The 23,896-nt window shown below is 38.4% G+C and overlaps 1 protein-coding gene across 8 annotated transcripts in view; it reads right to left on the reverse strand.

Moving 5' to 3' along the window:
• Positions 1–892: 892 nt before the first annotated feature.
• Positions 893–23,896, reverse strand: part of LOC101068375 (diacylglycerol kinase zeta-like) — a 70,715-nt gene continuing 47,711 nt past the window's right edge. For 3 of the 8 annotated variants that reach the window (XM_029839793.1, XM_029839788.1, XM_029839787.1), the window contains 10 exons: positions 22,624–22,690; positions 19,871–19,911; positions 19,192–19,334; positions 13,618–13,689; positions 9,487–9,536; positions 6,722–6,762; positions 6,479–6,599; positions 5,725–5,761; positions 5,261–5,375; positions 893–3,623 (listed from right to left, as the gene is read on the reverse strand). In XM_029839793.1, the coding sequence (XP_029695653.1) occupies positions 3,507–3,623; positions 5,261–5,375; positions 5,725–5,761; positions 6,479–6,599; positions 6,722–6,762; positions 9,487–9,536; positions 13,618–13,689; positions 19,192–19,334; positions 19,871–19,911; positions 22,624–22,690 (804 nt within the window). In that variant the 3' untranslated portion in view covers positions 893–3,506. Of the gene's footprint in view, positions 3,624–5,260; positions 5,380–5,724; positions 5,762–6,478; positions 6,600–6,721; positions 6,763–9,486; positions 9,537–13,343; positions 13,526–13,617; positions 13,690–19,191; positions 19,335–19,870; positions 19,912–22,623; positions 22,691–23,896 lie in introns of those variants that run through there. The other 5 variants (XM_029839789.1, XM_029839786.1, XM_029839790.1 and 2 more) reach the window with 5 other exon arrangements.

Below are 23,896 nucleotides of genomic sequence, written 5' to 3' on the forward strand. Positions count from 1 at the left end.
AGCGGTAGCTGCCATTGGTTCGCAAATCTTTGCATGAAACAGAATCTCTAACTCTAGATCTTTCAAACCAGTTTCATCTGAGCTCAAGTTCTTTTGAGCACTACTGAAATTCCCATGTATTAACTCTGCTCGGACGCCACTGACTCACACTGATTTACTCACATTCATTTATACATGTTACATGTTTGAAGATGATATTTAAACAACTAATACCTGATTAGAACTCATTATCATTTAAATATAAAGTACTTTTGAGAGAATGAATCAGTAGTGTGCTATGTGCTAATACAAAATGTGCTGCTGTTGTGTATAAGCACTAAATAAGTGCATACGAATGATGCAATATGCATTTGTAGTTGTGTATTTCATTTGTATTTTAGCCTGTATACATCAACAGGATCAATATTAGTAATGCAATATCCAAAATATGTATAAATACATATCATTGCCCCGAATCATACACACCTACTTAAACACACTGTCCACAAAACCATCAAGCGCTACCAAACCAGTCAGCCAAGGTTTGCTTTTTAATTCTAAACCTTGGCCTCATGATGAATTAGCTTTCTGTTATTTGCTGACTCCTCACACCTGTGGTGTGTGGATGTGGAGCAGACGACGTGGGAGCGCGGAGCTCTTTAACTGGTCTCTGTGGAGTTGAAGAAGGCAGCAGTGATGCATCAACAACTCCAGCCAGCCTCTAACTGCCTGGTGATGTGTTTAAAGACCACACTTGCTCCTGTACAAAGTTGCTGCTAAATATAAGTAAACACACTTCTTCCATTTCAGAATGATGTCTGGTCATTTGAATGCATAAAAGATAAAGAAGCATTTGCATTTTGAGCTTTATTCTAATCTCTTATAACACGCAAATAAAAACAGGACAAATGTGGCTTTTAAATATTTATCCATTTGTTTATATAAAACTTCTTTTTTTACAATTATCACAGAACTTATGAACAAAACCAATTTGGGGAATAGAAACACAGAAGAGAATAAAAACTTACAGTTTTTCACACCATGTGTTGAAAAAAGAAGTTGCTAGAAGAGCTAGATGAGCAATCGATACTGAATAAAGAGTCAAGTCACTGTAATGACAAGAAGGCAATTTTGAAAAAGCCACTAAACTGAAATGCTAGAGATTTATAGGCAGGACAAGATAAATGTCATTAACGTTCAGGTTTAATTCAAGGGGTTTCACAAAAATTGGAACAAATTGTTGTATTAACAAGCAAGTAATTACAAAAACACATTAATTACATTTTCCACATTTACTTTCAGTCAAGATCTTAATTATGCATTTGATTTACCGAGAGAATTGTGGATTTCAGGACTCCAAATCATCTGCTCATGTTTCATCTGCCCAAGTTGCTTTCCAACAAATAGAAATGATTCGGTATATATTCTGTGCTGCAGTGAGATTTTTGTGAAACCTCTCAAACTCAACGCTTTGGTCAAATTAAATATAAATTGAACATAGTTTAAGACAAATCTTTTTACTGGTTTTCTTTCCAAATTTCCTGGTTTCTGAGGACCTTTACAGAAATATTGTCACCTTAATACATGCTAATAGCAGAAGCTGTTTTTTTTGTTGAGCTGGATTCTGGATGTTTCGGCACACTGCGGGTGTGTTGAGCCATCCCATCATTCCAGACGGGGCGAAGGACCTGTTTGATATGTCACCTAATCAGCACTGACCGAAGAGGATGGCTGACCCGACACAATAAAGCATTTCGATCTAAACACAGAAGCTATTGTATATAATAAAAGTGGTGGCTATCATACAAACACAACCGCTGCTGTTACATCTACCTTACTTTGACATTTTCCACCGTTGTGTAACTTCATAAAACTATCACGAGGTTTCCGTTTCATCATCATTCTTAACATTAGCATTATTGTAAAAAAGCTCTTGAGGTTTTAAGTTTATTAGACATTGTTGAGGTTGCACGCATTCGATTTTGTTTTTAAAGGTTTGACTTTGTGCACTGATGGAAAATTTGATCTTTTTCTCCAGTATGAATGAATTACTGCAGTTTAACTCAATGACCCTCATAAAAATCCCTGCTGGAACTCATGAAACAATATTAGAGCCTCCGTGAAGTCGTGCAGCCAAAGGGACTCAGACCTTGTTCCTGAAAAACCTGTTACGCTCTGCAAAACATGAAGAAACGGCCTGTCCTAATTCCACAGGGCACTGAGTGCAAATGAAAACAGTAGAAATATTACAATACAGTACAAATATGTCATATTCAGAAGGAGGTCCGTCGGTATCATGAGAAAACCACAGACGGACTCGCTCACAAAGACTGAGGCACATTCATCACGTTGTCAAAAGCCACTTTGTGGACAAATGGTCCGGAAACCAACAATTACAAGAGATTTCTATCCATATAAAGCGCGCTCAATAAACCACAAAAAAAGGGTACTTTAGCATGCAAAGTGGAAACGCGCCCTGTTCTGGAAAAGGATGGATATACTGTAACGTGGGCTGTGACTCCCTGGACTGTTTCTATGAATGTTTCAGCATTGTGTATTTGTACATGTCAGGTGATCCTGCTACGCAACAGAGAGGAACAAAATTGTTAAGCTCTAAGGAAACTGAAATCTCTCATCTGGTTTTCTAATCCTTGTGTTAGAGGAAGAAGGATTGTCTGCAAGTGTGTTCGCTTCAGACACACAAAAGGTTCATCAAAAGCATTTTCAATATCGACAAAGGGTCGAAAAGTGGTTCAGAAGACAAAATCAAGGACGACTGCAGCTTCAACTTGGACAGTCTGACCCTGGCGTCGCTGTGCTGGGCAGCACTTTCCCGCTTCCTTCTCGTTACACGTCGATTACATTTAAACCTCCTCATTAGTTCAGGATGCTTTAACCCATGCCGGGTCATGTCAAAACCAGTGGTCCAATCCGTGAGCTTATTAATACTCACTGGTCCCAAATCCATCGGTCTGAACCATTATGACCCTCTGGTTTTTGTGGTGTCCTTAGTTTACTGAGGGGAAACCTTCAGTTTTGTTGGCCATTCACATAAATATCTACATACTATCAAATGCTCACCCAACCAACCCCTGCTCTTCTCTTAAAAATGATCCTTAAAATGTCTTTAATGCACTTTCATTTGTAGCGGTTTAAAATAGGTTTTCCTGAGCTTTACTTTTGGTCTAGTTTGATTTGTGACATATGTACGATTACCAGTAAAAGAAGTCTTTAAAAACCTCTGAAATCTTTAGTAAGTTGGACCGTTAAAGCTGTTTCTATCACATCTTTGTGTCCTCGCTAACTACTCAAAAAGGAATTACTTAACCTGACTAGAACTTAACCTCTGTCAGTGGAATTATTTCATTCTTACGTACAAACCTTGATAAAATTTGGCACATTATCACTCGCAGTCCAAGTCTGTGTCGCAGTAGTTCTGCCACTTCAGCAAAGGGAAGGAAAATAAGTCTGATAACGATGAGGAAGGAGGTGGAATCTTCATCCTTTCTCTCTTTTCTTCAGCATTTTCAGACCGTGGTCTCCTGGTCTTCTCTCTGGATCATCTGGTAATGCTGTCTGTTCCCCAGATAGGCTGCCAGCTCCGCGTCGTGAGCCTTTTCAGCCTTGTCCTTAGGTGTGTCCCCCTGATAAAGACATTTGATAACTGAATGATCCCTTCAACTGCAGCTCCATGTCTACAACAAGCATGTCTGGAGATTAGATTTAACAGTCACACACATTGTGGCTACTAATACTAATCTAAAGAAACACAACCTCATTTTGATTTACTTACAATTTGAAAATAAAGCTCTAAGTTTTACCCCCAACATGAACAGGACAACAACACTGTGTTTCTTCTATCATGTCACAGCTCCGTGTTCATTTTGAAAGGCATGTTTGATCCACTATAATCACGACAACGAAGCATATTTTGAGAAAGGGTGAAAGGCAGAGTAAATGCAAATCAGCCTGGGCTTCATCATTCAGTTACTCTTTCATTCACTGCGGTCCTGCCTGCGCTATCTCTCGTGCACCCGCTCTCCGTTTTCTTCTCTGTATCTAGGTCGCTGCTGAGTCAAGCCAATTAGGAGATTTACTCCACGGTAGCAACAGCCATGAAAAACTGACTAAAATGGGGGGAAAGGGGGAAATTTGAGACAAAAACCTATTTAATCGAGAATCCCAGACCAGATGTGACACTGTTTGACTCTGTTTGTGTCCGTCGTTGGCAGTGGCTTTCCTCAGCATCCCCACCGATGAGGGACAAAATGAAACCAAGCAACACACACACACACACACACACACACACACACACACACACACACACACACACACACACACACACACACACACACACACACACACACACACACAGAAAAAAGACTAAAAACCTCTATCCAACCAAATCCTTGTCATTTGTTCAGCTGTAAAAGCTTCCTTTGAAACAAGTTTCCCATTACTTTAAAATGTTATTTTATAACGCTCTCCATCACCTACAGCCCATATGTAGGAGACTCAAACCCAAATAAGCACTTCAGTTGTGCTGTTTTAATGCTGCATAGTTTAGAAATCCCTTCATATTCTCTTTTTTTGATCACCTTGCTGGTCAATGTTCAACGGTCCCTCTACATTCTGCACAACCTTGACAGTGGATCTAAACCCTAATACACAACCAAGTTTCACCTACTGAGCTTCCGGCTTTGTTGTTCCGGTATGTTCCGACACACCTGGAACATACCAGGCTGTTTCAGGGTTTGTATAGAGTTGGACGTATGTGTTTACAGCCCCAATCAAAACCACTCAAAGATCCATATCTTAAAATGTCCTGAAAGAAAAACTCATTTTGGCTAAAGTTCAGAAAGCACAGATGCAGCTCCTGACCTTTCTGTTATAATGTAACGGTGTGAGAGCAGCGCACATCACCCTGGAGACAGCAGAGGAATTCTCATACAGCCCTGGTGTGATGCCATTTCCGCCACCCCACACCGTCTGTGACAGGCAGCAGTTTCGGACCTGTACCTGCGCCTGTCACAGTCAGCGCTGAGCAATTGATCATAGCATGGCAGTAGAGTGAGGAGAAGCAGACGAGGCGTCGTTTTGATGAGAAAACACAACACAACACATAAAACACTGCTACCATCTGACAATTTCCTATTTCACCAGTCTCGGTGCTTGCAAAAAGAAAATGAAATAAATAAGCCTCTTCTCTCTCTTGTCATCATATGTACCGGTACACATAAATGTTTTAATGGCCTAGAGCACGCGTGTGGTTAAAAGCTACCTGCATGTCTGTTTTCATGAGTGATGCTCCTGCTTCGACCAGGTAATGACAGATGGTCCTGTGACACAGAGCTGCAGCCTGGTGAAGAACCGTCTCCCCGCTGGTGGTCCCAGTACATTCAGAGAGAGACACAGAGAGGAAGATAAGAGCAACTGATACCTTCTGGGAGCCAAGCCCCTTTGATGATGCTGCATCCCCCTGTTTTTGCACGTTGTTTATTCTCTTTGGTGTACTTGTTAGAATGCCTGCTACATCTACTGACTGACCTCAGTGGAACTTCATCAAAGCAGGCTACTAGACTAGGTAATGTTTCTAAAAAAAAATTATGGTTTTCAAACATTGTCACCTGCATCATCCACAGAGAAAAATCAGAGGGTCAAAACCAAATACCTTAATGAGCTGCACTCAAATATTTGAATTGCAAATTGAGTTTTCTGAACAAAGACACCCATGACAGAACTCACTTCAGATGATCTGTGACATCAAGCAGGTCACTTGGAGCTGCAAAAGAGGAAAGTAAGAGGTTACTGTTGGAGTTGTAAGTAAAAGTTGTAGAGGTGGCTCCGCGACAGGCATCAAAACAGACATGGTATTTAATAGGTAAAGGCTAAAGACAGGATTTATGCAAAGAACTGTCATTTGCATCCAAAGCACTGAAGCCACCTCTACCTGCACAATTGTCCAGAGGCAATTAGATAATATAACTAACATCTGCTAGTAACGCAACCTGCTTGATCCAGTTATTATTTGTTATGTCAAGAACAAAATTAGAAAGTAGTAAACTAGCGACCATTAGCAATTTTCTACACCCTCCATGCAGGTCCTCATGAATCCATGGCATATTAAACAATTAAGGTCTAGCGGAGACTCAAACTGGCCAAACTAGTTGTTCTAAGCCTTTTGTCTTGTTTCCTTGTCTTGTGTTTCCTTCAACAACCCAGATAATTCTTCACTAGAACATAATGAATGATCTAAAACAGACAAATCTGACTCTAAGTGCTGCAATAAATTAATGTCATAGAAGTCACATACTTGCAAAAGGTGTTGGTTTAAAAATGATTGTGTTACAAACACTAAAATAAGTGTTTTACAGTGCAAAATTATTTCAGACACTATTTCTGAAACTAGCTTAAACTCATTTTTCTATTTATCGGGTGGACATTGAGCGCTTTATGTGATGTTTAAGTGTCATTTCTCCTGTTGTTTCAGGGCAGTTACCATTGTCCAGAATGAAGCGCACCATCTCTTTACATCCCGTGTGCACAGCATGGTGCAGTAAACTGCAGCCAGACTCATCCAGAGATGTCAGGTCTGTTCCCTTCGTGTGCAGCTCCTGCAGCTAGTTTTTCAAAAATATGCTGCGTTAAATCAAACCCTCTGAGATACCCTCTTCAATTCATTCTACTAACAATAAAATCAAGTGAATGTGGAGGTTATTATATGCTGATTAAGGAGACTTACCTTCTTTACATCTTTATTCTTCACACATTCAATCAATCTCTCTAGCAGATACGACACAGAAAAAAATCTATCAGACAAGAGTATCAGGTGATTCAGACGCAGTTACAGTAAACGGATCTGCTGCATGTGATTGGGAGCTGCGCTGATGTTGGGATCCTGAGAGTACCAAAGAAAATGCTGATGTTCTGGCACCCTGAAGATCACAGGGGGTGAGAATGGATGTTTAATATAAACAACAACAATAATAATAGTGAATACAAGCGAACCAAAGTGGGTACATAATGTCAGCTTGTGTGAGCTGGGAATGGAAGGGAACACATGAACACACACATGCTGTAATGCAGGACTGGGTAGGGCTGCGACACACTGGGAGAAATCCTCCAGAAATGAGGGACAAGACAAGAATCCCGCGCAAAATAGCTGAAATGTAATGCCTCGACGGGCACATTGATATCCTGGTTCTGTGCTGAGCCCAGTCAATTATTGTGGAGATGCAGAACGACTGAATCAAATAATGGGAGATTGATAAGCAGACACCGGAGTCTTCTGCTTGCTGCTGAGCTAGGCTTCTATTTAGAGAATGGATTTCATTTTGCTTCACAAATGTTTACAGCATTTCACTTCATGTCAACTGTAAGGCAGACAGGCGGCAAGAAAATATAAATTCTGCTCAGGCACACATGCTGGTACCGATGTACATAATAATTTGACAGTATCTGGTTAGTGTAAATACAAGTTCCTGGCTTCAACTCAATTTAATATGGATTTGAAAAATTTACTTATAGTCAGTAGTGTTTTAATGACACAGTAGAGATGTTTATAGGTTAATTATTTTTACAGAAAGCTAAGCTAAAGTGCTAACAGTAGGACTTTGTTTGAGGATTCAAATGATTAGTTTTTCTAATAAGTTGTTTCATTAATACTATGCACTAAAAACCCCAGTGAGCCATTTAAATGTACTTTTAAGCTATGCACTGCTAGTTTACACATATTGCTACAGCCGGTTTGCAGACCATTGCAGCAATAAACAAGTAAGCAGTTATATAATACCAGTTTTGCAGCAGCAGCAGCAGGGTGCCCACAGATAAGTCCTGTTTCCATACAGAAGCATGGCTGGCTGCCACCAGCACTGCAGCAAAGTGTATTAATCTTAATCAAATTTAAAAGAAAAAAAAGTTCAATAGCAACAACAGTTTTGTAAGTGTTATAGCTCAATTGCTACCCAAACACAGCAGTCAATTGTAAAGAAGTGTTGTGTTTGGTGCGGACAAAGACAGCACTACTGTTACTGCAGGAAACATAAAGAAATGCATTTACATTGTGAATACAAAGAAATTAAACGTAAAAAATGTAAAAGGCAGCCCCTCCTTTAATTCTTTAAAATTCTTGTCACAAAAGACATCTATAGTTTTTCCAGGTTTTGCTTTCTTTTCTTCCTTAAACAGTCAACAGTGTTAAAATCCTGATGCAAAGAAATACTGTCGATTCATATTTCATGACAGCTGCATAATAGATTGCGTACGGTGAAAGCTGTAGTATGGAAATTATTTCAAAGGCAAAAAAACAGGCGGCATGTTAAACTTCATCCGTGATTGTTGTGGCTGAAAGCAGGCTGACATAGGAAAGGAATGTTTATTAGCTTGACCTCATTTCTCACTCTCTCTTCCCTCTCTCTGAAGAGTTGAAGCCTAATCCAATTATGCTAAGCTTAGTCTGAGTGACAGGATACACACGCAACTGACACATATGCATCATACGGCATATACAGTAGTAGTAACATATGAGGAGAGATAGAGGCAGGGGAGCGTTAGAACTTAAAGAACCCCCCAAACCCTCACAAACAGCACACAAACCATCAAATTCTACACGTAATTTGGATGCAGGGATTAAATGAACTGTGTGCAAGGTAGGAGTGAAATCAAACAGCGGGTGGGGAGGGAAGAGCAGAGAGGGAGGGTAATTGGGGGTGGGGGGATGTTAGGGATGCAGAGGACAGCTTTGCAAGAGAACCTTCCCCCTTCTTTCATTCTCAAACTCCGGCTGGTGCACAGACACACACCCTGGTGGAATCTGTGCATGTGGGTCTGCATAGCAAAGAAACTGGACACAAGTCAGAAAGAAAGATGGTTGTGGGATTAAATAATTGTCTTTTTTGATGTATAATCAACAGAAATTCACGAGCAGTCAAGCTGTGAGTGTATCACTTTTGGTTGAGCTGAAACGTGCAATTGTGTGTTCTTAATTAATAGCAAAGTCATCATTATTCCAAATAAAATGGACAGAAACAGTCAACAAAAGGGTTTAAATGTTGAAATTACAAACAGTTTTTAAAAAGTTCCTCATTAATAGGCTCATAATGTTTCTAATGTATGAGAAATGCATGATTTCTGGGAGATTTCGATATCAACCTCTGATGTACAGTTGTTCCCAAAGAGAATAAAATCTCAAGTGAAGCTGACAGGGAAGACAGCTCAAGCTGCCGTACACCAACCCCCCCAGCACAGGGAACATGTGGAAGGAAACAGTGATTTGAGAATAAATATGTCCAAAAAAAAGTCTGTTTAGAGAAGCAGAACTGTTCTGGCCCCCCAGGGCATACCTGTCATGCACGCCTCAGTACAGTGTGTCACATGAAATGTAAACAAACACGTTAGTAAAATATAAGAAGTGTGCAGGAATCAAGAAAAACGGTTGTTTGCTTTAATGAGGAGAGTCAAGCCAAAAGGAAAAAGTTCATTCGGTTCATTTGGAGTGTGTGTTTTTACCCATTTCTTTTCCTTGCTGAATTTCCGCCGTCTTTTGGCTGCTTTCCTGTCTAGAGAGAAACAAAGACAGCTGTTATAGGATATGCAGGCAGCAATATGCTATATGTTCCCTCATTACTGTTGCCTCATTACTGTGACAACACAGCGTTGAATACTTTAACCAAATCCCGACACGACTGAAAAACCCGCCGAGTTTATGGACCGGTCCGTTTCAACTAGATTTATATATATATATATATATTTATATATAAATACATCCTTGTGCAATAATGAGTTAACAAGAAAGCGTACTGTATGTTTATACACTCAAATACCTCCTGATTCTTACACTTTCTACTGTATCTGTTTAGCAGTAGCATCGAGACAGGGACTGCAAACATCTAAGTACCTTAAATAAGCGACATTTCAAGGACACCCAGTATATTTGCATCCCTATATGCATCTGTTTAACTAAAAGAGAAGCCCTTTTAGGAGCTTTACTTGGAAATGGAGATTTCCCGGATGCGTACAGCTTACTTTAACACAAAAGCAGCTGTTCTGCAATTAAACTCAAACTGTGGATCAGCTTCTGTCTCACGACAACAGCTGGTTTTATCGAAACCTTTCATTTATCTTCAGGGTTTTGACGTGGATGTGACTATTTACTGTGCCTCTTTATTTTGACCTTTCTTGTTCAGCTGCATCTCGACTTACATGTTTTCAGGAAGTGCATATCACATCAAACCTTTATATACTGTACAGCAGCCAACAATGTGGCACCTATGGCAACGTAAAAGAAGAAAAACAGGGATCAGCGTGAGATCTTTTCACAGCACCTTCGCCTGCTGAAAGCAGCTCTCGGGAAGCATCTCATGTCGGAAGCTGTAGGAAATTCCGTGTTAACCTGACAACTTTTATATGGAACTGACAGAGCAAAAATACAGAACTAAAAAATGAGAGCTATGCACTACTTAGTTTGCAAAGAAAGTATGTCACACTTGCCACTAAGTCACAGAATTTGAGTCACACTCAAAGTAATACAAGAGTTTTTTTTTTAAAAAGGGCAGGTAAGCAATTTAACACGAGGAGACAGAATGACGACAGAATCCCGTATCCATCCCTTGAATTCGCTGACTGAAAACAGATCCTTCTGATATTAGCAAAACATGAATATGTCACTGTTATTCCAAGCCGTCAGGGTCATAATTCAGCGGATGGATTTTTGAGCAGCTGCAGACACAAATAATTGCACTGGAATATTTGGGTCCTTTTACGGTCGGCAGGTTCATTTATCGATTAAGTGTCAAAGCATAAAAACAAATAAAACTCTGGTGCATTTACGCTGCCACTGTGTGAGACTGAGGGAACGGCATTCATATATTTGACAGATTTGACTGCTGGTTACCAGTGTCAGGGGACCAGTTGATCTCTGCTTGAAATCTAAACAATGGTGATTTTATTCATCCAACAGCGACCCTCCAGAATATCCATCCATCCATCAAGAGACATTAAAGGGAACTCTGTTCTACAAACCTCTGTAAAGTCCTCCTATTCCCGTTTAAATTCACACCACAACCATAAAGACAGACCACTTGTAGTTAAAAAAAATTGTGGCAAAGTGGTACAATTTATACTTAACAAGATTTCACTTAAAAGTATTGGATTAGAAAACAGATTTTAAAAACCTTTGATTCAAACACTCTAGTCAAGAATGAAATGGTAGAATAAATAATCCAAGTGTTTTTTCTTATGAATGCTGTTTGTTGATCCAATATAAGAAATCTGGGCTATCAATAGTTATGAATCCTTTGCTTTTAATTCCGATATAAAGTCTCGTTTTATCAGTTCTAAATTAGAGTTGAGAATAGAACCATGATAAAGAAGATTCTCAAAATTGCATTATGTTCAGATTTTTATATTTAAACCAGTCTCAGCCTGGTATATGTAATAATTATTTCATTAATCTACCACAACAAATGTAAATCTATATTTCAAAGCTAAATTAATTGCCATCTAAACCAGTTTTTCTTGTTTAATATTACTAGACTTACTAAACACTGAATCTTCATCTACTTCACCTTAATTATTTGCCATCAATTTTTCTCCTTAAGTCTTTAATATCTAAGATAAGTTTTTATTGAAATATGAAATATGGAAATTCTTCCGATACTATGATCAAATTTGTGATAAAAATTTTCCAAAGTTTCCAAAGCTGATGAATGCCAGAAGGGAGGATTATTAAAATAAGTCAGTCCGCCATGTTAAAAAAAAGTCTTTTTCTGTGCTGAGCTACACCTTGGACCCAGAACTGGACTCTGGGGATTATTTGAACTGGCTTCCAGCATTACCCCCCATCGGTGCTGTCAGGAGCATTAGCTGTCCCTGTCTGTCAGTCAGCTGGGCTCACTGTTGTTGAGCATGGATTCCCATCCAGCATTATTAGAATCAGGAAGCTGCTGCTCCACCTTAATGCTACTGAACATCCAGAGGGCAAAGGTGACGAGGGCAGGATTTAGCCTGCGCCTGCAAGCTATCCGCAGAATATGAGCTCATTTCAAATAATGTCCTTACATAAAAAAAAACATTCTCACTGAATGTATCAGTTACCTAACACAGTATAGAATAATTATTCTGTATTGTGAGTTTATTTTTTTAGTCTGAAAAGGGATGTATGTTTGGATGGATGTATGGATGTATGGATGGATGGATGGATGGAAGCCTCCCCTGGACTTGAGTGAAGTCCATTAAGAACTGGAAGGAGCATGTACATCTGCTCTGAACTGGCCGGCCATGCATGGACCAGATGAGCAAGGGCGCCACGGAGACACCAGCGATGACTGAGGAGGCCTAAAGAGCAGCAGCTGTGTGAAAGATGCTACATGCTACACTGTGACTCTGGTTCTTAATGAGGCACAGCCAATCAGGATTGAAATCTCCACTAGGTTACCTACACTCATGCGGGAGATCCCATAAGCAACCAAGCGCGGGGGTAATTCAGAGGATCGCTGGATCCTAATAACCACACATACGCTACACAATGCAAAAGTGACAAAAGTGGCTCGTACAGTTTACTCTGGAAGCAGAGGCTGATACGCTACTCAAACAAACTGTTTTGTGGTTGAATTTACATTCCACTGCCCTGATTACTCTAAGTGACACTTCCTTCTTCCTGGTCTGGTAGCATTGCCAGATGGCAAATGTTGAATTATTGTACCAGCATCTTTAAAAGATCATATTTCAAGAATAGATTATCATACACATACAGTGGAACTTCTGATGCGGGTCAGGTCTGTCCGCTCTAACAGAATGTTACAATAGACTATGGATATTATAGCTGAGAACATTGATGTTGATCTAAGAAGGCTTGAAATATGACCTCAATAGAACAACACAATATTGTGCATGATTGGCAGTAAAGAGGCACCAGAAAGGTCGGGTAAACACAGGTGGAGTATGTATGGGTGGCACCATTCAGATCGTAAATCTTTTTTTTTTTTTTTACAAAAAATGATCTGCCTTCAAACCCAATTTAATTAAATGCCTTTATTGAAAAAAGGAGGATGTGTATCTTGATTGTTTTTACTGATGAATTAACTTGTTATGAATCTGTCAAATTATCGTAAACTTAACTCAACTTTTCTAATATAACTTCTGCTACAATTGCAATTACAATCAATTTGGGGATTATTTAAATTATTGCTAAAATACCAGTGGTAATTGAATACTCTTTCAATAGTACTACTAGAGTTATACATTTAAATGCAACATTTTGTCTCTTCTGCTACTCATTTAGTATTTTTTAAATAAGAAGATATAAGATAAAAGAAGAAAATATCAATTGAATAGATGAACATCACTTTACATCAATCTTGCAATTGTTCCATTTCAGCATTTATATTTTATTTTTTAAGTGAGTCAAATGTAGATTAAAGTGGAATCAACACTCTGTTTCATTTAACCCAAAATGGGACTTTGTCTGAACTATTAGGTAGCCTGGAGGTTTTCACAGAGGTTTCATCTGGAAGCTAACTTTTCAAAGGAGACCAAACCTCTGTCGGAACTATTAAAAAGGGTCAAAATATTAAAGAATATTAGGAAAACATAAAACACCTCATGCACGTTTCTCTGATTTCAAAAAGAAGTCATACTAACCTACAGAGTTTGCTGGTTTCAGGTGCGGCAGCCTCAGAGCTCCCACTACTGACGCTCTGTGTCTGTAAAGATCTACAATGGAACACAGAGCAGAGACAGTCACTGGAGAAGTAAGGAGAAGTTTCATTCATGAAGACTGTTTCCTGCAGTGAGTTGAGATTCTTTTAAGAGTCTTGGCTGCGAGTGTGAGAAATGATGAAAGTTCTTCAACAGCCCAGAAGTTCATTAAGCAAAGAAGCAAGTATTTGTGCACTTTCATAATGATTTGGTTTTTATGCCACTTTGCATCCGTGCTGCAATGTTTGTTTGTTTTTTAATCTATTTGGGGGGAAATGTGACTAATATATAAAGTCTCAGCCACACACTGAAGGGGCTTACTAAATGTCAGATTGGTTGTATTGCAGTTAGAATCTCCTCGGTTATTTTGTCTATCTGTGCTGTTAAAAACAGCTCTATTTGTTCTGCAGCATAAAGTCAAAGGACAACAGAGACCAGAACTCTAGAAACATTCATGCTTTTACTAGGGACTAATTTCTAATTGCAAATGAGGAATTTCACTAGGTGTGCTAACAGAAACTCATTTTCATTTCTTTATTGGAAATATTATTTCTATTTTCAGCTTAACAACCGTCTCTGTAATGTATACCGTCTTGTTTTTTTCTAAATATTGTTTTTGAGGGTACAGAAGATCATATTCCAATAAAATATTATGAACCCTTCCCCACCTCCAAACCCTCCTCACATATCAACAGGAGATATACAGATAAGAAAAATAATAAATCAAATACACAAAGCAGTAAATCAAATGACACATCCATTGTCTCAGAAAGAATTCAGCTCATTCTTCATACACAAGAGCAAGAATAGGCTGTTGCGTTTAGTTTTTAGTGGGTGAAATCACCTTGGCAACATGGTCTCAATACACTTCACAGAACTTCACAACTGCAATAAATCAGGTGGTTAATAGTTCTGATAGGTAGGGTGGCGCAAGATGATTTACTTAGAAGTAAAAAGGAGGGTCTAAAAATCCGCTCTGGCTTGGATCTGCAACCCATGCAGAGATGCCAAGAGAGGAATCTATGAACATGTTTAAAGCAGTCTGACGAGTGATTGAACAACCAGCAGCTGTCATCTGTCATTTGTGAGGTTCTGCAAATTGTTTTTATAGAAAGTAAGCATCAATTATCTTTTTAGTAAGTAAATTTGACTCTGAGACCTTTTTTGCATTAAACAAGACAGACAGTATCCAGCGTCAGCATTCGGCTAACAATGGCTAACTGCATCACTAACAAATCTGTTTACGTGGTCAAAAAGTAGCTAGAATAACTGCGTTTAAAGAGTAGACTTCATTACTTAACATTCCTGAAACGCGGGAGTCGAAGGCTCCAGCCGAATACAGTGGGTGTCACTAATGAGTTGTCACTGGGGGTTCCTATGCTAAGGGAAAAGACTCCGCTCTGAGGGTTTTATAGGAACTACGGTCAGAGGAACAGAAAAAATACCCAACTGTCCAGTCCCCGTGCAAAAAGAGGGTTATTGGAACTTCAAAAATCGCTGGGCAATGGTGCTAAAGGGGCTAATGTTGATGGAGGGCTGCTGATTAATATTTTATATGGTGAGCATGGTAAGAAAGGGTGGCACAGAGTTGGCATCAGTCAACAAGGCCGGACCGGTAGATTGCCTTATATTACCATATTATTAAGTGTTCATTGTGATTTTAGACTGTTGTTTACATAACTGGATGTTGACATTTTCTTTCACTTTAAAGTCAAAATCAAAATGTTTAAATTCAAGATATTTTTCTCTTGGTTCTCAATAATGACCAATATCAAACAATATAAAACAACTATATCATGATACTGTTTTCAACCATATTGCCCAACCCTAGGTTACTATAACACCATAAAGCTGTTCAGACCACTTCTGGATGTATTTGCCCAAATATTTGTACCGTGAGAAGAGGAGTGATGACACATAGTGCCACTGGAGTGGTTTATTGGATTTAGAGCCCACAATCACAAACGTTGTTTACCTCGAAGTTGGAATGACAACGTACATCTAAAGCCAGTCCCATAATGTGCTTAAGAGTTGTGGGCGAATCGATAGGACCAAAAGCAGAAAAATCAAACCAACTCAAAGCCAATCACTCTTCAGTGGTATTCTGAACAGTTTTCCAAAAGTCATTGAGATGATGACCAAAATATATGAACAAGAGACCCAGTCTGTATTTTTTATCCAGGACACAGAGCCAAAAGATCCAATTTACATTGACACTGTGGTGTGTAAAACATATTTCTGGAAATTTTGCCCACACATGTATATTTGATGAATCAGATTAAATTGTTGCACTCTTTGACAAATATTAAATGAAAATGTCTGACTTTTGACAAATTCATTTCGACTCTCGTTCTTCAATTCAGCACCTAGGTCTTGCTCTCATTTAACCTTTGCTCCTCTGGAATACAACTGGACAACTTTAGTAACATTTTGTACATAGATTACCGGTAAACAAATTTCTTTACATCTTTATCCAGTACAGTATACGTATCCTTTGGAAGTGTATACTAAAGGCAGTAATTTACTTCCTTATTGAACACTATTGTAATCTCTAACCTGCAAATATACTTATGCACAGGACCCATTTGGAATTTTGACCTCAGCTGTTGATATGATAATAACATCAAGTTATTGGATAAGTCACGAAATGTCCAAATACCTTTCCTATACCATAACGTTCAAGATTCATCCGTTAGGATCTTGCATGGTACAGCAGGGTGGGCATAAAAGGGTGTAGCTCTTTAGATTGTTTAGACTTTTTTTCTCTTTTTCATACTATCTGACCAAATAGTGGTGTTATTCAATTTTTTAAGTGGGTAAAAAAAAAAAGTATAAATCTATATATGTAAGACTGGAAAGGCTAATGTCAGGTAATTGATGTTGCACAATTTGTGACCAAAATGGATGGTTTGCAAAGCCCATATGACCACTGATTGAGCTGTTAATTAGTATAAATAGAAATCACGGAATATATTTTTGATAACCATTATTGCATGAGGGAGTGTAGTATGTTTAGGCATTACGTCTGCAGCTGAATGGAGAGGTATAATAGTAGTCTTATAGTAATAATAATAATAGTCCAATAGTTGTTTATAACCTATAACCTTATAATGTGACATAGCACCATAGGTCAACTAAAGCAGAGAACAATATCTCAGGCTTAGCTAGAAAAAGCATTATATCATCAGCATATACCAATCTGTTGCTGATATTAAACTGTTGAAGGACAATTTAACATCTGATCTGTTTCATTTCTTTTGCAGTCCTCAGTGAACAGCGGGTCATAAAACTGCTTGTTAGTTCATCATCTGAATGATTTTGAGCCCCTGAAGTTATGTACGCTCAATAAACTGGCTGTAAGGACTAAATGGTAAATCATATTCCTGTGAAACCCTCAATCTCTACAGCTAAAAATCAATCACCTCTCAGCTAGTCTATTTCAAAATGAGATAAGGTAATTTTTCAGCAGCAAAAACCCGGACAGAGCATTTAAATCCTAATGGGACTTCAATGAGCAAATATTCAAAATCCCACCACTCTCCGTGGCAGCAGTTTCACCAGTGTGATTGGAGTTCTCCACAGACCACCCGGTGCACAAAGAAAATTCACAACTGGAGTCATTAATTGAAGTGCCACAGGGTTTGGTTTCTGCCATCTAGATGCTGCATTTCCTGGCTACCTCACGTTCCCAAAACTTAATTTGGTAAATCAAAGAAAAAGCCCCGATATTCACTTGTTGGATATTATTTAGATCACAGTACATGACACCACCTTTAAAAAAACAGAGTAATATATTCACGTTCATGCACAAAGTCAAAACATTCTTCAATGTTTATGATAGCAAATGAAATGCAAGCTACAAACCCACGTTTACCAGGCTTGAGCTTGTTTAATGAAGGATTTTTGCGGTGTTTATAATGCAAGTTCTTGAAATAGAATCCAGTTGTTCAACATGGTCGAAAATTGCCTTTTCATCAGAGACACTGATAACCTGCCCCTGATAACCTTGAATGCTGATTTTCAGCAGATGCTGGCGCGCATTTGAAGCTATCATCTTCAAAATGATTTGGGGAGAAAAAACAAAATGTTTTGTGTGTAGGTGTCAATGTGTTTGTCAGAGACGGGGGGATAGAGAGGCAGAAGAGAGGGAGGTAATTATAGTGGGAGGAATGATGTTCACCTCTGGACCTGCGTGGGCAAATGGCTACATTGTGTGTTTTGTGTGTGTGTCTGTGTGCGTGAGTGAGCGTGCACACATGTCTAAATACAGTAGATCGGTGTGACTCTCTAGTACTCTGACATGTATTCCATTTCTCTCTCTCCATCCACTGTTTTTTTCTGACTCGATCTCTTTCCTAAACCCATCTCTCCTTCACTTTGCCACTGCCTCATGGTCTCATCTCTCCTCCTCATCCTCCCACTCAGTGCACTCAGCATTGCAAATCAGACCGCCAACACAGAACCGCAGGCACACACACATGGCCAAGGGGAAGTGTTGTGAGGAGTAGCAGGTTGTGTTGTTGAGCCTATCATCACATTGTACCTGTTACTTTATTTATTCCCTCTTTCTATTCTGTAACATAATCTCTATGGGTCTAAGGTTTACAGTTTTATCTGCATAGCAACTCAGATGCAGAGGTGATTCTTTCGATTGTGTCACTTAATGTAATTGTGAAACATTTTTTATTGACTGTTTCTCTTGTCGGTGTTATTGAAACAAAGTCAAAATGCATTCATTTTAATATGCAATTCTATGCAGAATTACCCTTTATAGGTACTGTGCATAGTTATTAGGGTCTCTTTTATGGTGAAAGACTATTGCTTGTTGTTAGGCTATCAAAGGACTACGATAAAAGTAATTAACACATTAACTCTCTGATTAATTCACCTACTTATTCATGATTAAATGCCACACATTGTTTTTCTCCCCTGCACAATTCAAAAGTATGATTCAAACAGAAAAACAAATGTAATGACTAAATACATAAATGAAGTCCGTTCATTTCTTTTCTTCCCTGAGCATTATGATGATGATCAATGATTTTAGCATGGGTAGTGGAAATCACCTCGCAATAATATTGAGGGACTGTAGCTGTTTTATTTTGTTCCATTCTTTATCAAACATTGCAAAAATGATTGGAACGAAATACTTGCGTAAGGTAAGCTGGTTAATTGCAACTGCAGTTTTCAGCATACCCTCTGGCTATAGCCCCCACTTGTGTTTCACACTCAACTGTTGCCTCAAAAATCACAAACTAGAAAAAGAAATGCAGGAGTGTTGTATTCATTTCAATGATAAGCCCTCTCACGTTTATCTATTGTGTCTGGTTAGGATGAGGAGCCTCTAAATATTGTTCCTCTCTTACTTGGATGATTCCTTCTTTCTCACTCATTCAAATCATCTAGTTTCAGCAGAACCTTAAAGTTGCTTCTCATTTAATCTGGTAAATGACATCACTAACAATTAAACATGACAGTGATTTTATTGTTTTTATTATCTACTGGTCATGGGCCTACCTGCTGTTTATTGGGCTGGAGGTGGGATTAACCAGGTCTGGCATGGTTGAGGGAGAGGTACCCACTGCTGCCATAACAACTAGTTCAGGATCCAAAATGAAGATCTCTTCTTGGGAAATTTCAGACACATAGTTGAGATGTTCCTGGTAGGATATGAAACAATCATTAACCTTTTTTTTTCCTTTTTTTTTTTAAACAGCATTAAACAAAAAATAACCCTTAAACAAACATATTCATCTTACATCCATTAAACCAAAGACAGAACTATTGAGCCGTTTCTCCATAGATGTCTACATTCTAGATTAGCTGAGATTGATGGAAAGTGAAACACAAAATAACTTTTACAAAGTTAAAAACAAATTAAGAATTTTTTACATCTTAAAAATAACATTTACAATATCAAAAGTTACATTTGAAAACAAATACACAAACCAAATTTTTTTGTTTTACCAACTTTAAAGCAAATTCATAATTTGTACAAAATTAACAGAAATGGGTGACCAGGAGTCCTCCATAAGTGGTATTGTTGCGAGAAAGTTTACCACCAAAGAAGAAAAAGTTTCGTAAACCCAGGCCATGAAGACTCATATTTACTATATGAATGACTATGATTGAAACAATTTTGGCATAATAAGAATCACAATATCCAGCAAAGTCAAATCAGGTGGGAGAGACTTACCTGTGCTCGGTCTATCCTGTAGAAACGATCAGCTGTTGTAGCTTAAAAGACAAAATATAAAATATAAATATCTGCTCTGTAAAGAGTCAAGCAAAATGCTTTCAAACATTCAACACTAAAAAAAACACCCTTGCTAAAAATAAAATACATGTGTTACTGAGCAGCACTGATGCAGATGTGCTGACGTACAAGAAGATAAATAAATGTCTTTCTTATGAACATTAAGCATTCCAGAGGTCACTGGCTATCTTTAGGGTTAAGGGGTCTGTAACAATAAAGGTATTTGTTCACAATGAAATTGAAATAATTGGTCCTTCATCCATATTCTGTTAGCCACAACGTATTTCTGATCAAGGTCATGTTGTTGGGATTGATTGTTGGAGGATAACCCAGCAATCACTGGGCAAGAGACTGGGATGTATGCATAACAGGTCAATGGTGCACAGCAGGCACATCAACTACAGACTCATGCGCTCTGCATCCAAGCTTTTGGTTTTTGGGAGAAAACCTCAGCACCTGCAGAAGGGTCTGAGCTACAATATTTGGCTTGCGGCTATCTTTGCTTTTTTTTTTTTATTTGCGACTTGCTGTTTCCCTCATGTTTGGTTTTGTCTTTTCCTGTTTCTCTGTTTCTGTTTTTGTAATGCCCTGATCAAACGTGCACAGCCAAACATGAGTTCTCTTGTCCCTCCCACTGACCTCTGGGGTCATGCAAAATCGCAGAGGTCATTTTAGTGCAAATGAGTGAACTTACTACTCACACAAAAAGTCATCAATCAAAGATTTTACTCAAAAACACAGAGGACGAAAACATGAGGTGACAGTGAATAAGACGAGAAATGCCGCTAACAAATCAGGTCGGACATGTTTGCACAAATCTGCGGAACAACACTGTAAACACTAGGGAAATATTATTTAAGGAAACAGTTCAGAATCATCATGCAAATTTAGTTCATTGGCTTATTGCATAAATATTAATCTCACATAGCAGCTGCAGCTTTTCACAGAAAGGTCTTAGAGAAACCACACAAGCAAAGAAAGTAAGAGTGTGGGGGGGGGGGGTGGTCCGTGAGATAAGCAGTGTATATAAAGTCTTTCTGTTAATTTGTTACATAGAAACATCTACATTTATTGTAATCCTATAGGTCAAGACAACACAGATGACATGAATTGTTTCATTTCCAGCTTAGGGTTATTAGCTTTTCTTCGCCAAATGCGACTACATAGAACAAAAGTATTTTTAGACTCCAACTTGGTTATGCAGCATGTAAGCCTAATGAATATTCAAGCTACCTGCATACTGCTGCACATCATTAGTAGGTCACATGGAAATGACAGAGGTAAAACTCTTTCGCTTAATTTTCTTGGTGACTGAATGCTGCTTTGAAGAATTGAATGGAATATTATAAGGTCACCATTGACAACGTTGGGAGAGTGGCAAGACCAAAATGTAAAAAAAGAGGATGCTCCCACTGCTATGCACAGGATCCCTGCCTAGGATACTCCAATGTAATGAAACTGTGAGCATAATTCATCAAGGCTGCCACTGTTGGCAAATAAAATGTCTACTATGCATGGAGGAAATGAGATCAGGATAATCTATGAAGATGCAGTAAACGCAATAAGTTCTGTAATGTATTTTAGTTATCATATAGCTTTATAGAGAATCTGATTCTATCATATAGAATGAATGAGCTTTCCTGCTGTGAATAAATAAGGCTTCTCAATATAGTAGATGTATTTAAAGAACCAAGGGTTCTTCTCAGGAGAGCAGGAGACATAAATTCAATGCTGCACAAGCATGACTAGATTTAATATTTCAGGGTGTGGGTGCACAGTCCCAGTGAGGCCGTTCCAAGCATTTCAAATGACAATTCATAGTTTATTGACACTGTCACAACGCAACCAGACCACTTTGTAGCAAAGAAGTCAGGATAATTAAGAGGGCACACTGAGATACTTTAAAAAAGGGGAGATAATGGATTCTGTGATCCACATTAAGAATAGACCTTTAGAGAATGAACCTTTTCTGATATTGCCCACAGAAGACCAAGATTCAAAAAGAAAAGCATCTGATTGTATTATTTTACAAAGGCAATTGTCCATTTTGGGGTCTAGATTAATTTTAGTCACTCATTTCTTTGAAAACTGAATGTAAGCAGAGTTTTTCAACAATAAGGAAAATTCCTGACATTTAAAATTAGGTCATTACAGCGTCATATCAGGAAATGAAACCTAATTAATTTAGCCATTTTTAATTCAATATGGCTCCTTTGAATTTAAGCAATTTGCCCAGATTTTCACTTGCTATTACCTTGAAGTAACTACATTTACCATTAGCTGGCAGCTAATATTTCACTTAGACCATCTGCCCCGCATAAAATAAAGACCAGCTTTGACCTGATCCTGCTATTTCTATAATCTCAAATCCTCCATTCTTTTTTACCTCAAATTGGCCTGTTGTATATATTTTTTACATTTCATCGTTATTCCTTCACTGTAATGATGATATTGTACCAGTTTTGTCTTGTTACATTAGAAAAATAGACTCACCCACAGATGGGTTAGAAAGCGGGGATGAGGATAATGTATGTCACTTTCTAAAAATCCATAACAATCTGTAATGTTTCATTCAAATAGCACAAAAGTTCATCTTTTCTTTTTTTCTTACAGTATATCAAAGTGCTGCAAATGTTAATCAGGCAAAAGAGCCAGTGTAGTAGAAATAACACATTTAAAAGTGATGTACTTACAGTCAAGGAAACACCATTTTGGGGATAACCTCTGGCAGGAAAACGTCTTTGGCTTGGCAGCCTCCTCCTGGAGGACACACAAGGCAGCGTTTGTTTAACAGGACCTCTGACAACATGATGGAGCATTGTGGATCAATTTAGCTTTAATTTTAGGAGGAAACAGAAAGAAGAAACTGACTGCTGGGACAGAATGTGACACTACAAAAACCACCACAAGAAGCAGAGAAACCTTTTTAGTGTTAGAAAATGGAACGATGAATCAAAAGTCAAGGCTAAAAATCACACAAACACATAATTTTAGTATACAAGGTTTTAAAAATTGCATTGTGGTTGCCTTTTCATTGCAAAAGCTTTCAATGTGGCGCACACACACACAAAGACACACGCAGACACACAGAAACACACACAGGTTCCAAAGTGGAAACACAAAAAAAATGGTGAAACTTAGAAACATTTAAAATGACCTTTGTGACATTTCAACACAGCTCTCTATATTGTTTGAACAGAAGTTTTTTTTGGAGTTTTTCTCCTCCCCTAAACTTTTCAACAGTTTTTTCATCCACCCACCTCATTATTGGAACTTTTTCTCACCCATTCAGCTTCCAATTAGTTCAAAACACTGCAGCAATATCAAAAAACAGATCCGGTGTGACCAAGACTTCTGCCTCTGAGCTCTGGCTCCCTGTTAGCTGTAGACTTAGTTTAAAGCCTTGTTCTTTGTTTACACAGCACTAAACATTAGTAGTGCATCTATCAGCAGACTGCTGCCTCTGTACCACACAGCCAGACATTTCAGATCTCTGACCAAAGCCTCCGGACTGTCTGCAGAGAGGGGAATGTTGCGAAATCCTCCAACAACAACAAGGCACACTGTCCTCTCCTATTAATCTTTTTGTCTTCACTTTAATAGTTTAACATTAACAGTCATTCTCAGGGACAATCGCTTGTGCGGTTTATGGACTTCCTGAAACGATTAAAAAACAAAAAAATGGAAATTTCACACCTGTGATGACATCTGATTATCCATTAGCTCTGACATTTATAAGGAACTGGATACACTCCAGCAGATTTGTCTATTTGAATTTAAATATCATTATATAATTGCACTATATTCTCAGTTTGTTGGTGATAAAAGCCCAGATCTAGATTTATTAGATTTGGCTGCGACTCTGGCTACTTCTTGTGTGAGCGGTTCTGTTTGTTACAGATACATTATGTGTTATTTATGAGGTTTTACAACTCTTCATTGGTAACTGAACTAAAACTGTCGCAG

Source organism: Takifugu rubripes, chromosome 8 (assembly GCF_901000725.2).
Source record: "Takifugu rubripes chromosome 8, fTakRub1.2, whole genome shotgun sequence".
Classification (NCBI taxonomy): domain Eukaryota; kingdom Metazoa; phylum Chordata; class Actinopteri; order Tetraodontiformes; family Tetraodontidae; genus Takifugu; species Takifugu rubripes.